We start from the raw sequence: 15343 nt of genomic DNA on the forward strand, positions 1-15343 counted from the left end.
TGAGCTTCAGATGAGACTGCAAGCTCAGAGCCCACACCTTGAATGAAGCCTTGAGGGACTATGAAGATATGACCTGACTCCTGACCCACAAAATCTGTGAGATAATAAAAGTAGGTGTTTTTAAACCATTAAGTTAATAGTAGTATAAACCATGGTTTGTCAGTCATCCTTTCAAGTTAAAAATGGTCTTCTGGGTAGTTTAGCTCACAATTTAATCACACTAGTGCTTTTCCTCAAGATAATCATCACACCTCAGACACAGTAATACTTTATGCACACCACCCATTTCATCACACAAAATATTTTAAAAGACACATGTATTCAAGGGTAGAGAGTTAATAAAATTAATAACGTTTTAATTCTTCATCAAGGGAACGGAGTACGACTGGAATAATTTTTATTGTGAGTGCAGGGTGGTGACTAATACAAAAACTACTATTCATACTAAGGAACCAGCAGTTTACCCACCACTGCTTTTGCATCATCAGTGCAAATGTCAACACAGTGAAAAAAGCAAATAGTGTCTTTGTGTTATTGTGACAATACTGTTGATCCAAAACCTATAAAAGAGTCTTACAGGAACCCCAGGGGACTGAAGACTACACTTTGAAAACTTTCACACTAAGGCAATGCTTCCATTTTTTTTAGAAGTATACATTTACATACAATACACATGCATGTATATACAAATACAAATAAACTACGGATTAGTCTGGATTGAAATCCCAGATCTATCATTTGCCAGCTGTGTGACCCTGAGTGAATTATTTAAATTATTAAATTTAATATTTAATTATTTAAATTCACTGTGAGCCTCAGTTTCCTCAACTTTAAAACAGAGAAAAATAATAGTGCCTACTTCATAGGAACATTTAAGAATTAAATGAGATTAATTCATGTACAGCATTTAGCACAAAGCCTTGCACATATTAACAACTCAATAAATATTAACTATTAGTTTTTGTTAAGAGTTATTTAAACTAACTAAACTATGACGGTATGTTTTCAGAATAAAAAGCTCCAGTAGCCTCTTAGCAATTTTCCCAATTAAGAACTAAGAACATTTGGCCCAATTTACAATCTGAAATAGTTTGCCATTATGCAATATTCATTACTAATTATACTTTTATTCATGTTTTGATAGCACAGTTTTCAATACTGTACCTATTTAATTTAAGCATATTACCTAATTTAAAAACAGGCTGAGTAGTTTGTTACTGCAATTATTATTTGGGTACCAGTTGAGCTATCATAGAGAAGGTGACATTTTCTGATGCTGATTATGATTCCATTAGATGATTACCCATGGTAGTACAGAATTTTAACTAGGCATTGTTGATACTGATAAATAATATCCAATGTATCCCTCAGCTGGCTGTGTAGTTTCAGAAACACTTACAGGTTTAGACAAAGGCTGAACAATAACAGAACTATCTGAAGATCTAGATTCAGGATGAAAATTTACTGGCGAGGCAGGCACTGGATTTGATGTTGGGTTCGTGTAGTGTTGACTTGTAGGCTTGAATGCAGCAGTAATACCTGTATTTTAAAATTATACAACACATTGAATATATTTCTATGTAATCAATGATGTCAAAATACTTCACTTTAAAACAAAAATAGTACAATAATACTGTACCTCGGCTGAGCGCACCATTCTTTATTCCCCTTGAATATGAGCTGGGGTTTACTCTATTCAAAATATCTATAAAAGATTACATTTATTTTAAAATTCATTGTTTGAATGATATATATATTAAGATAATAGAAATCATACACTGAAAACAAACAGATTCTTAGAAGGAGAATACAAGTCAACGCTGACTTATGACTATAGTTAATTTTAAACGTATATATCTTTATCTACTAAAGAAATAAGATTATGCATCTTAATTCTTATAAAATAAGAACAATCTTTCTAACTGTAACTCAAAATCCAAAAGCCAGAAGTTAAAGATTGATAAATATGACTACATAAAAGTCAAACCTTCTGCATGGCAAAGAAATAGTCATATAATTGGCAAAAAATTTCTAAAAATATATTCATATACAACTATAATTGAAGTATATATCTTTCTTTGAGTGATGAAAGGGCTATACATACACTCAAGTTCCTATTACTCAAAATCAAACCCTGTCTAACATCCATATCCAATTCACACCCTTATAAGCCCTGAAGTATCATTATAAGGGATCTCACTGGATTATCTGCACCGTTACTGAGTCCTAAAGGGAAACTATCAGAGAATACAGACTGCAGTGAACACACAGTTTACCAGAATATCTTACAACTTAAGGGGCTTCAAATTTATCACTATACCAGAAGTCAGAGCATAATATGACTTTCAGGATCAGTTTAAAGTTCCTAATTGCAGTTTAAAGTTCCTAATTACAGGTTTTTCAGTAATCAAACTAAAATTTAGAAGAGTAAGGATTGCCTGAAATTGTTGGTTAGAAAAAGGTGAAAGCACAAACACCAGACCTCATATAAATTTCCTTTTTTCCCCTCGTAGTAGAAAGGAACCAGCTCCCATAAAATAATTCTATAAAGTAAAGGGCCATATAAAAGTAGGACTGTTTTCTGAAAATGGCAATGCAGTGCTCTATACCTAAGTACTAGAGATGTCTTAAAGGAGAAAAATCTGCTCAAGCAACTTGACCCCATTTTCATTCAGAAATTCAAGATTAAGTATTTACTCAAACCATCAAAGAACTACTGCTAAAGTCCTTTTGGTGTTTGTATTCTACAAAAGTTCGTACCTTCCTTTCTGGCAACTGTATATAAACATTTAGCTCATACTCCATATGTTAAAATATTTTATGGCTTATACATAAACAGCAATAAAATCATTTAAATTGTGCACCTTAAGAGTACACAAAAGAAATTCTTCCTGGTCAATCCCCTTCTGACAGAATTATTTTAAAACTAATATATGTTATTCCAGTTGAATACTGTTAACAGTCATCTACAATCAATATAAATTCAACTTAAATCTTAACTGTCATCTTTTCAGTAAGAGAACTTGAGTAACAATTTTGCAATATGGTAATATTCCAGTATAAAATAATCACAGTGGCAAGAAACAGTAATTAAGAGAATATATAATTATGTTCCACTATCATCAACAAGCATGCCATCACGCCTAGTTCAATTTATAATCGAAGTGGCACTCCACTTAGAACCTCTAGGAGTTATTATCAATCTGCCACAAAAAAATGCTACTGAGAATTCAATTGGTTAAGCTATTCTTCCTCTAATAAAACTGACTAAAAATGCCATTCCAAGTTTAGAGGCAACAGAAGGAAGAGCCAGGCCTTCAGAAAATTTAAAAGTAGTCTCTTAATTACACTTCTACACACTAACTTGGTAAGAAAACACTAGTATGCTGGTTACATTCTTTCGTAAATTCTCCTGACTTAAACAAGCAAAAAAACATGTAAATGCAGTGGGAAGGGATCTATTTTCTCTTTCTCTCCTGAAATTTGTACATTATTTCTCTGTACTTCCATACATTTTTGAGTGGACGTTTTAACAAGTGTCGTTTGTCTTTAACATTGTAACAATGTCAAATCGAGTTACTCTAACTGAAATCATTCACTGCCTATATATTCTGTAGCTATGTATAGATGACACTGCAATGAGGCAGTTGCTTAGATGTAAGAACCCCTACCTGAGACTAACCCAAACTTATTTAGTGTATTCTGACATTTTAAGCAAAATATTCTAAACTCTTCTGTTTCTCAGTTTAAAAGAGGAAAAAAGAAAATGAACAAAAATATAAATAGGTTTACCTGGCTCCACTAAAAATTATGATTTCTAATATGAAAAGACCTCCAGTGTCACCAGCTAATCTTAGTCCGTTTCTTTTTCTCACATCTGATATTTTAACCTCTTACCTCCTTCCTTAAGTCCCCAATCAAAACCCTGACTCTGAAATTCTTACTGACCTCCCACCCAATCTGTCATCCCTAACTCCCTACAGAGAAACAAGAACTTAATACCTATAAAACAGTTCACAAGTTTTTCTATTAGAAACAGTATCTTACAAAACTGGGCTTCACTAAAAGTAAATGCTCACTTGAAATTGCTGGTTTTGAACTTGATATCTCTCCAACAAAGATCGGCTCATCATCATCATCATCATCAACCTCTTTTACTTTCTTCTGCCATGGTTCCAACTCTTCTTCTTCACATTCCATAAAGAGTTCTGCCATTTTTGATTTATCTAATTTTCAAAAGGAGAGAAGCAAACCTTATTTTCAAAAAGAAAAATAAATACATTTTTTGTAATACATAGTATGATATTTAAGATCTACTTTAATAATCCTAATAGCAATTTCTGAATTGATATTTATAGTTAGTACATGGTAGCAACAATGAGAAACCCAGAGCTCACTCTCTAAGATATAAACTAGTAAGATTTAGATAAAGAGATGATAGATAGGTAGACAGATAGATAGACAGATGGATGATAGTTGACAGTAGTTCTTTACAGTGGACAGAAAATTTGGAAACAAAGTCAGTTTCAGTCATATGCCTAGAATATGATTATATCTTCAAAAAAAGATTGCACCTAACCATTATCCAAAAAAAAAAATGTACTAACAAAAGGCAGATAAACTAAGAATAAGAGGCAACAGGTGGGAGATATAACAGAAAAACAATCAAATTCAGGAATGCCAGGTACACAGCAAAGCAGGGATGAGGTGCTAGGCTAAAATAAAAGAACAAAGTGAGGCTTATTCCAATCCGGGAAAATTAGACATTTCCCACCTGAAGAAACAGACCAAAGAACATACAGTAAATATCACCACCCTAGAAGTCCTGACCAAGCACAGACCTCGTAGGAAACATTTCAGTGCCTCAGTAATAGACAACCAATTAGCACCAGAAATTTTCCGAAAACCTCTTGTCTTTCAGACCAAAATCAATAAAACAGATAAAGAGTCCTAAGGAAAAGAGATAATGCAAAAAGCAAGACAAATACTAGAAAAAATATAATTAGCATTTTTAGAGATATGAGACAAAAAAGGATGTTGTAAAAAGTAATGTTCAGAAACAAAAATAGAACTAAAAATACGATAGCCAAATTTTTAAATTCAGTTAAAAAAAACAAAATGTCCTCAAAGGTGGAACTACGAGAGAAAAAAAAAATTTATATATACATACATACGTACACACACACAAGTATATATGTAAACAAAACAGAGAACACAAGTTTGTTAGAAAATCAATTTCAAAAGTACAACACTCACCTAATAAAATTTATAGAACGAGAATAGAGAAAAAGCAGGGGGTAGGTTATCAAAGAAATAATGTAAGAAAATTTCCTAGATCAGAAGACAAAAATCTCTTGGTTGAAAGATCCCACTAATACTCAGTACAACAATCAAGAAAAAAGTTATATCAAGACATATAATTACCAAATTTCAGAACAAAAAAGATAAAGAGAATATCCTCAGATCTGTAGGGGTTGGGGGGCAGAAACAGATCATATAGAAAAGATCAAGAGTAATAAGAACAGAAACTAAAAGACAGTAAGGTAATACTTATAAAATTCTTACCAGAATTATTTTTCAATTTAGAATTCAAACTTTTCATCAAGTGTGAGAGTAAGGACCAGCAACATCACACAAGATTTACTTCCCAGGCACCCTTTCTCAGGAAGCTACTATACAATCCACCAAAACATGAGACTCAGTCAAGAAAGAGGAAGACACACGATGAAGAAAACATGGCATTCACCACAATACAAAGTCCCAGAACAACAGAAGTTCAGTAGGCCTAGAGAACAACCAGTCCAGACTAATTCAGGAGAACAGTACCTTCAGGAGCAATGTCTCTAGGAGGCCAAAGAAAAGATGATTAAAGTATAAACTTTTAGACTACCTGACAAGTTTTACAGTATAAAAACCTGAATTGAGAGGCTCTTGAGAGTGTGAGAAGATTTAGCTATAGACTTCAATACAAGTTAGCAAATTAAAAAACATGAAAAGTATTAATTGCTGGGTACACCAGAAGAAAGAAAAAAAATAAAAAGAAATGTATCCTCTCATATGCTATTCTATATATAATGGCATATTAATAGCATATTACCATGCTTGTCAGTGAACAGTATTGGTCACCATAATGAAAATATCAAATACAGATTTGATTTTTTATGTTGGGAGATACTTAGAGGGAAGGAAGGCGTAGCTGTAAGAAAGCATAAATCCTCATGATAAACATCATTAGAAAATGGTTAAAACTGACTATGCAACAGACAGCACACATATATATATATGTGCATAAGCACTCTTCAAGAAACTGAGGTTAAACCCCTTAAAGCCTTTTTAGGTTGTTTGATTTTTTAAAACTATGTATATATATTACTTTAAGCTGAGGTGGAGGAGAAAAAGGAAGAGTAAGAGGAGGGGAGGAAGGAAAAAAGAGAAACAGTACTGAAGGTCTAAACTAAAGTAACAGCAATGGAGATGGATACAAGTGATGCTTAACTAGATATATAAAGAGGGTATATATAGCTATATACCATATATATATATATATGAATGGGACAGTGTGTGGGCGCTAATCCACTATGACCAGTTTCCTTAAAGGAAGAGCAGATCAGGGGACTTCCCTGGTGGTCCAGTGCGTAAGACTCTGCGCGCCCAACGCAGGGGGTCCAGGTTTGATCCCTGGTCAGGGAACTAGATCCCACATGTATGCCACAACTAAGAAGTCCATATGCTGCAACTAACATCCCATGTGCCTCAACTAAGACCTGGCACAGCCAAAATTAATTAATTATTTTAAAAAAAGAAAGAAGAATAGCAGAGCAGGACACAGATACACGTATTAAGGAAAGACCCCCTGAAGACATAGGAAGCAGATGACCACCTATAAGCCAAGGAGAGAGGCCTGGAACAGATCCTTCCCTCACGACCCTCAAAAGGAACTAACCCTACCAACACCTTGATCTTAGACTTCTAGGCTCCAGAACTGTGAGCAAATAAACTTCTGTCATTTAAGCCATCTAGTCTATGATACTTTGTCATGGCAGCCCTACCAAACTCATGCAAAAGACAAAGATCTTCCTTACTCTTTTTAGCACGGTACTGCCATTGTCAATATATACAGGATATATTGTTGAGAAAAAAATTACTGAAAATACGTAACAGCTTTACAATTTTTTTAGAAATAATTAATTTTTGTCTATGCATAAAAGAAACATACATGACTATGTATACCAAACTAATAATAGTAGCGATCACCAGGCACAGAGAGAAATCATTTCATTTCTACTTTACTCATATTTTAATTCACATTATTTGTTTTTATGTGAGCATTTGTTACCTTAACAATTTTAAGTGTTTTTGTTTTTAAGGAAATGTGCCTACCTCTCATCCTTTCTCCTGACGCAAAGTTATTGGTACAAAAGCCACATACACTAGTATCAGTAGTGGCAGCAACACTTACTTTTTGGCTGAAAAGCATTGTCGCCAATCAAGTTGAAGAGCTGACTTTCTGTAAATTGTCATTTAAGTACTGACACAAGATATCAGTCAATTTTATGAGTCACTTTAAGTAAAGCCAAATATTGAAATGTGAAACTTGGGGTTTAGAAATTCTTGGATCTAATTTTGATCATCATGTGACTCCACACAAGGCAGCAAGTTATATCTCTTTTCCTTCCTATAAAATGAAGATACCTAGTATTAAAGTGGATTTCATTAAATTAAATATACACATACTTAATCATTTTTCCTATAAAAAGCTCAATTTTTAAATTTGATAAGTTTAACATAAACATTTAACTCACTCTACATAATTGGTTCTTTCTTGAATGAACCCAAATTTAATAAGTAAAATGGTGATTCTATTAAGCTCTTACTATTTGAAGAAGTCTGAAATTATTAAATTACAAATAGTTTTTTAAAAGCATCCTTGTGTAAAAATGAATAATCGCCTCATAATGTACTATTTTAATAAATCTGAATTTTTCAGATGCTAAGTGACATTAATCTTTAACTGTTACCTATTCTTCACATTCCATAATACAACATAATCTTAAATAAGTTTTAGTTTATATTTCTCTGGGTTTTTTAATCAATGAAACTTAAAAGGAAAAAATTAATTGGATATAGTACTTCATCATAGATTAATTCATTCAAAAAATAACTATTCAAACTAATCATACTCATTGCTTTCTGTATGTAAGGTAATGTACAAAGTTCTAGGGAAAAAACAAAGATAAATAAGTCACAGTATTTGCCTTCAAAAATTTATAATAAATATGTTTATAATTCAAAACAAATGCTTTTAGAATAAACATATAAAAATTTGAATTGGGGCTTCCCTGGTGGCGTAGGGGTTAAGAATCTGCCTGCCAACGCAGGGGACATGGGTTCGAGCCCTGGTCTAGGAAGATCCCACATACCGCGGAGCAACTAAGCTCGTGCACCACAACTAGTGAAGCCCGCGTGCCTAGAGCCCGTGCTCCGCAACAAGAGAAGTCACCACGAGAAGCCCACGCACAACAAAGAGTAGCCCCCGTTCGGTGCCACTAGAGAAAGCCCGCACACAGCAACAAAGACCCAACTTGGCCATAAATAAATAAAATCTATTTTTAAAAAATTGAATTCCCTTATTTAAAACAAGAATTTGCTTTCTGGATTCCCACACATACAATAGCAAAAATTTTTTTAAATATACAAAATTTTTTAAAACTGCTTTACTTATAAAGGAAAAAAGTAAAAAATTAGATGACAGACACCTAAAATATTAAGATACACAGCTAATACAATCTTCACATTCCTCTTTATTCTCAGGCTGACAAAAGCTAGTTTTCCTGCTTTTTAATTTCCAAGTTATTTGGATTGAATTAGTCCACAGGAAAGAAAAATTATTATTTTAACCTCAGAAGTTATTGCTACAAATGTTTAAATTACTATTACAAGAGACTCTAGTGAATATTGTGTTCAACTAAATTCACCAAGTTATGAGGTCTCTTTAACTCAATTATTTGAATAGTTGTAGCTTGCCCCTAAACTAACATCAGCAGTACCTAAGCAGATACATGACAATTCTTGCTCAACATTAAGGACCTCCTAGTACCAAGAATACAGAATATTCTCTAAGAGCCTTAATTACACAGCTTATGAGACTCACATATAACATTTTTGTTAAGTGATCATATAAATATCATTTAGCAAAACTTTAAAATTAGTACTCAATTTACAAATATTCAATTAATAAATGACCTGTCCATATGAACAAGATATCCGCTGCCTATGACTATATAGATGACTTTAAGATAACCTACTTCAGAAGCCTGAGGATCATAGTAGCTACTTCCGAACCTCAACTGACACACTAGCAAACACACTAAAAAGCTGGCAATTAGAACTGTAATTCAGCCAAAAGCTGCACTGTGTAATACAGTAGCCATTAGCCACAGGTGACTATTTAAGTTTAATTAAAACTAAATAAAATTTAAAACTCAGTTCCTCAGTTTCCCTAACCATATTGCACATGTTCAAAGTCACATGTGGCTGGTGGCTACTGCATTTGACAGTGCAGCTACAGAACATTTCTACTGGACAATGCTGGTCTAAAGAGTCATTGCCTTATTTCATTCTGGTTAATAAACAAACACTTTAATGGATTCCTTTGGCATGTCAGCCACTGGAACATGCCAAGACTATCACGGTCAAAATCTCTCAAGTCACCACTTCAGAATTTTAGTGGTAAGGCATGGAATTCAGCTGCCAGTGAAGTGAAATATCCAACAAAGGTATGCAGTGGGGATCTCAAAGTGCCAAAAGGTTTCAACAGCTTCTGCAGCTCAGAGGTGGCTCCAAAACAGCCAGAAGAAGAGAATACACTGCACTTCAGCTACTGACTCAGGTAGAAATTATATGACCATGTTTAATATGATTGTTTCTAAATGAATTCCAAGTAAATGACTTACAAGACTTTTTTATATTATAACTCATTGACTTTTGGAGACTGCTCACATAAAAAATTATAATTTCTACTTTATTATTTTTTATTTCAGATTTTATATATCTAAAATTAAACTATATCTTAAGGATTTTTTCCTACAAAAAATTTAAGTCAAAGGAAATGTGGGGTCTAAATTTTAAACTGTTTGAAAATTTTACTTTTAGCCATTGATAGATACCACCTGATGCAATGTCACTGTGTTAAATAATAAAGGTAATGCATTTAGTCCTATACACTCTCTGGTAAGGGGGAAATTAAGCCATTCCACAATCCACAGCTGTAGAGTCTACACATAAAAAGAGTACTAGGCTAGAAGCCAGAAGAACCAAGTCATAGCCCCAGCACTGGCACAACTTTCAGTGAAGTTACCTTACAATTCTGGGGCTCAGCTCTTAGTTCAGGTGTATTATCTCTAAGGTTTAATTCAGCTTTTTATACTTTAATGTATACTTTAAACATTTATTAACCATAAACAGTAAAATTTGGTGAAGAATAATAGGTTCAAACTCTGACTCAACTACTTATTAACTGTATGACCTTGGCCAACTTAGTTAATCTCTGTGCTTTGCCTACACACACACACACACACACACATACACACACACACACGTATATATGCATATATATACATATATATATATAAAACTTAATTCACAGAGTTATAATGGAGATTAAATGATAATATACATAAAGCACATAGCTCAATGCCTGGCACACAGAAATCACTGAATAAATCTTAACCACTTTTAACTCTGGGCTAAATCCCATTTTAAAGAACTCTAAAAACAGATCACAATTTCATTATTATACTGAAATTTATAAGCTAGCTATCAGCTGAGCATTTAGAAATCATTTTGTCTTACAGGATCTTCATTACAGTAGATCCCTCATAATAAAAGTTTAGCTTTATAAATAAACCTTCTGGAATGTGGCTGTCTAATCTATCCTACGATATTTTCATCTTTTAAAAAAGCATTTATAAACTAGTTAAAACACTCAGTAACATATAAAATGTTAAACCCTCATATGCACATAACACACACCTATAATTTATCAACACTTAAATTATACACTCTACTAATCTTATAGAATAAAATAAGTATCTAATTCAAAATTACCAACATATAAAAATTAACATTTGGATAAAGTGTCTTATACCATTTCCATTTTTAAAAAAGCACTTTCATTATATATGCATCCCCATAATTTAATTCTAAAAATATCATTTTTAAAAATGAGTAGGTGGTAAATAGAATACAAAAGTGAATGTGAAGAATAAGGTAAATGGTTAAGTTCTCCATCTAACCAGACCCCAAAAGTTAGAGTTATTCGAAAAAATAATCCAAGAAATCACATTATGAAGTTAATCTTTGTTTTTTTTTTTCATCATAAATTATGACGTTGGGGCTTCCCTGGTGGCGCAGTGGTTGAGAGTGCGCTTGCCGATGCAGGGGACGCGGGTTCATTCCCCGGTCCGGGAAGATCCCACATGCCGTGGAGCAGCTGGGTCCGTGAGCCATGGCCGCTGAGCCTACGCGTCCGGAGCCTGTGCTCCGCAACAGGAGAGGCCACAACAATGAGAGGCCCGCGTAACGCAAAAAAAAAAAAAATTATGTTTTAATTGGGGGTTACATTACTAACCAAGAAGTTGGCAACAACAAAACCAGATATGATTAACTTAACATAAAAGGGAAAATGTGAGAGGACGTCCCTGGCAGTCCAGTGGTTAAGACTTTGCCTTCCAATGCAGGGGGTGTCGGTTCAACCCCTGGTCGGGGAGCTAAGATCCCACATGTCTTGGGGCCAAAAAAACCAAAAACATAAAACAAAAGAAGTATTGTAACAAATTCAATAAAGATTTTTAAAAATGGTCCACATCAAAAAAAAAAAGGGAAAATGTGAAACAGAAATTAATATAATCATTTCAAATGGTGAAAATTTATATTCAAAATAACACATAAAAATAAAGTTCAACTAACATAAATTTAGTCTAAGATTAACATGCTAGCTATAAGAAACATTAAACCTTTAACAATTTTGCTTATATACTTAGAAGAGTTCTTCAGAGGAATGATTTGGATGACACAGGGTCATGGAACATTGTTCAAAAAAGTCTGATTTATCACTTTTCTCCTCTCACAAATTTCACAAGAAATCAGGCATTCAAATCATCTCACTGACTTAAAGCTTTGGTTTATGTTCTATTTCATTTTATAAATAATTCTTTAGTCTTTCTCATTAACGTCATACTGAAATGGAGGTCTATAATTTTAGAATTCTAATCCCAAATGAATAGAGCTCTAAGGATTCGAAGTGGGTTCTTAACTATGAGTAACAATCTAATATTTCCAACCCTGGTTTTATGATCTCTCAAGAATTTCCACTATCTCAAGGAGATACTAAAAATTAATTTTAATTTAATGTTCATTATCTTAAAAGCATACAGTCTTTTGAAGAAGAAGAGTCATGTTTAAAACTCCAGTTTTTTATCACTTAGTATCCATCACCTACTGATTCCATCATGGAAATTAATTTTAACAGGATTAGAAAAGCAGAGAATGATCACGTCTACTTTGACATTCTAAGACAAGTCACGCAAATAGAAACCTTAAATCATAAGATAAACCTGTATATAATTGAAAGAGAGACCCACAGAAATTTGATTTCATAAAATTCAGGTATTTAAATTTGAAATTTTATAAACAACTTATAATTTTTATTTAAAAACATTAAGCAGATGAAATTTTAAATCAGTATTTCCTCCTTTTATGGCTTTTGTTTTATTGTTAGAAAACTAAACATCTATCTTTTTCAGAATCAGTCTAGTTGTTACTGTTAAAAACCACAGACTTATTCTTGAAAATTGCACATTCTAACCATACAAAATGTACAACTAAAAACATCTGATCACTAGCAGCTAAAATACTGCAGACAAAATACTGGGGAATTACAGAAACTCTAGAAGATATTTCATCAAATCTCACCCAATTTCTGAAAGACTCTAATTTTTATTTGAAGTAGAACATTGCCTTCTGGAAATGGTCACTTCAAGAAAGGGAGAAAACGACCTTAAAAAGGGAGAGTATGGATATGCATAGTTTTATTTTTTAAATAAACCAAAAATTTCAAATGTCATTTTAAAAAAAGATAATTGGGCTTCCCTGGTGGCGCAGTGGTTGAGAGTCCGCCTGCCGATGCAGGGGACATGGGTTCGTGCCCCGGTCCGGGAAGATCCCACATGCCGCGGAGCGGCTGGGCCCGTGAGCCATGGCCGCTGAGCCTGCACGTCCGGAGCCTGTGCTCCGCAACGGGAGAGGCCACAACAGTGAAAGACCCGCGTACCGCAAAAAAAAAAGATTCATTCAGGAATCTTAAGAGAAAGACGCAAACAGAGAAGGGGAAGGGTTGGGAGTCAGCCTTGAAAGAAGTGGCCTACAATGAGATCAGAACAAGGATAGGGAAAATCCAGGTCTTGAAAGAGGCTGCCCTAGCTACTTCCAAGAATAAGACTTAAAAAGCAATTAGGCCAGCTTCTCCTGTCCACCTCCTAATTTACAGAAAAAACTTCATTCTCTGAAGGTAGGTAATCAAAGAATTAACACTTTAATTCTCTGAAATTAGAAGAAATCCAGAATTCCTTAAAGCCTATAGGAGATCAACATATGCCACTTCAGCAATTAAGAAGCAGGAAACACAGAAAGAGCTCTCTGCCCTCCTCCTATCTGTCTAAAAGCAGGACATACATTTCCCATTGTGAAGGTCTTCCCCTTTCCCTCTCCCATTCCAGGAGGAGGAAAAACTACCATTATCACTGGAGACATAAAGTCGGCATCGAGATGGGGCTGCACAAACAAACCTTACTAAAATAGCCCTAATCTTCCATTAGTTTCCCCCATATATGTACATTCCCTCAATTTACCACTCCTAGAAGCCCAAACCTCTTTTCCTTTGACCTGCCACTCTCCCGAAATTTACCATCTTTTAAAAAAATGGTATATAAGCCCCCATGTCTAATCACCTCTTTAGTCTTCATTTTTTTCGATGAACACCTCCATTAACATAAAAGTTAAAATATTAACATCAAATAAAATTTGTACACCTTTTCTCCTATTAATCTGTCTTTCATCAACTTAATTTGCAGATCCCAGGCACTTAACCTAAGAGGATAAAGGAAAAGGGTTCTTTTACCTCCACTACAAGTGAAAACCAATTCTCCAAGTTAGTGAGCTCAGATTTTCGAAAAACAATAAAAATACTTCATAATACAAATAATTAAAAGTTTAAAAAAATAATACACTTAACCATTTTCTATCTAACGCAAGGCACAATCCTCAAAGAAAAAAGTCCCTACCTCAAGAAACTATCTGGTAGGGGGATTATGATAAATATATAAATATCATACGAAACAGGGCATGGTAGCTGCAATAATAAAAATTGGAATGTCCAACGACAGATGAATGGATAAAGATGTGATACATATATACAATGGAATATTACTCAGCCATAAAAAGGAAAGAAACTAGGTCATTTGTAGAGATGTGGATGGTCTGTCATACAGAGTGAAGTAAGTCAGAAAGAGAAAAACAAATATTGTACATTAATGCACATAGGTGGAATCTAGAAAAATGGTACAGATGAACCTATTTCCAGGGCAGGGATAGAGACGCAGATGTAGAGAATGGACATGTGGACACAGAGGGGGAAGGGGGGGGATGAATTGGGAGATTAGGATTGACATATATACACTACCATGTGTAAAACAGATAGCTCGTGGGAACCTGCCATATAGCAGAGGGAGCTCAGCTCGGTGCTCTGTGATGACCTGGATGGGTGGGATGGCGTGGGGAGGGAGGTCCAAGAGGGAGGGGATATATGTATACATATAGCTGATTCACTTCGTTAGCAGAAACTAACACAACATTGTAAAGCAATTATACTCCAAAAAAAAAAACAAAAATAAAAATTGGAAATGCTATAGCAGAGGTTCATGACAAGGTGCTGAGGAAACCACAGAAATAAGAACTGTGCAAAATTCTGTGCACACATACATTTTCTGGGGCATCAAACTGTTATAAGGTTTATGAACCAAAAAGGCTAAGAATCTCTAGGTCAGAGGTTGAAAAAAAGTAATCACATCTAGCTGGAGGATTTGGAAATGCCCCACCATGGGAGAAACATACCCCTTAATCTCTAAAGGAAAGATGTTTTCATTAGTGTTTTTTTTAAAGTAAAAATGCTCATTAAATGGGGACTCAAACATACAGAAGTGTGTAGAGTAAAAAGTATGAATCCTTATTCCTTCCCCTGCCCTACCCCCAGTCCCACACATCAGAGTTTGCTATGTGATGCAGTGGA

General features: G+C 34.2%; 1 protein-coding gene across 9 annotated transcripts in view; it reads right to left on the bottom strand.

The window, feature by feature from the left end:
- Positions 1-15343, bottom strand: part of ZNF280D (zinc finger protein 280D) — a 156625-nt gene that overhangs the window by 90982 nt on the left and 50300 nt on the right. For 8 of the 9 annotated variants that reach the window (XR_014326447.1, XM_082846422.1, XM_082846426.1 and 5 more), the window contains 3 exons: positions 4080-4226; positions 1640-1705; positions 1400-1539 (listed from right to left, as the gene is read on the bottom strand). Coding sequence is in view for 8 of the 9 variants with exons in the window: in XM_082846422.1 (XP_082702548.1) it covers positions 1400-1539; positions 1640-1705; positions 4080-4226 (353 nt within the window). In the remaining variant the exon portion in view is untranslated. Of the gene's footprint in view, positions 1-1399; positions 1540-1639; positions 1706-4079; positions 4227-7459; positions 8005-15343 lie in introns of those variants that run through there. The other variant, XM_082846423.1, reaches the window with a different exon arrangement.

The sequence above is a fragment of the Leucopleurus acutus genome (assembly GCF_964270905.1).
Source record: "Leucopleurus acutus genome assembly, chromosome: 1".
Lineage (NCBI taxonomy): Eukaryota > Metazoa > Chordata > Mammalia > Artiodactyla > Delphinidae > Leucopleurus > Leucopleurus acutus.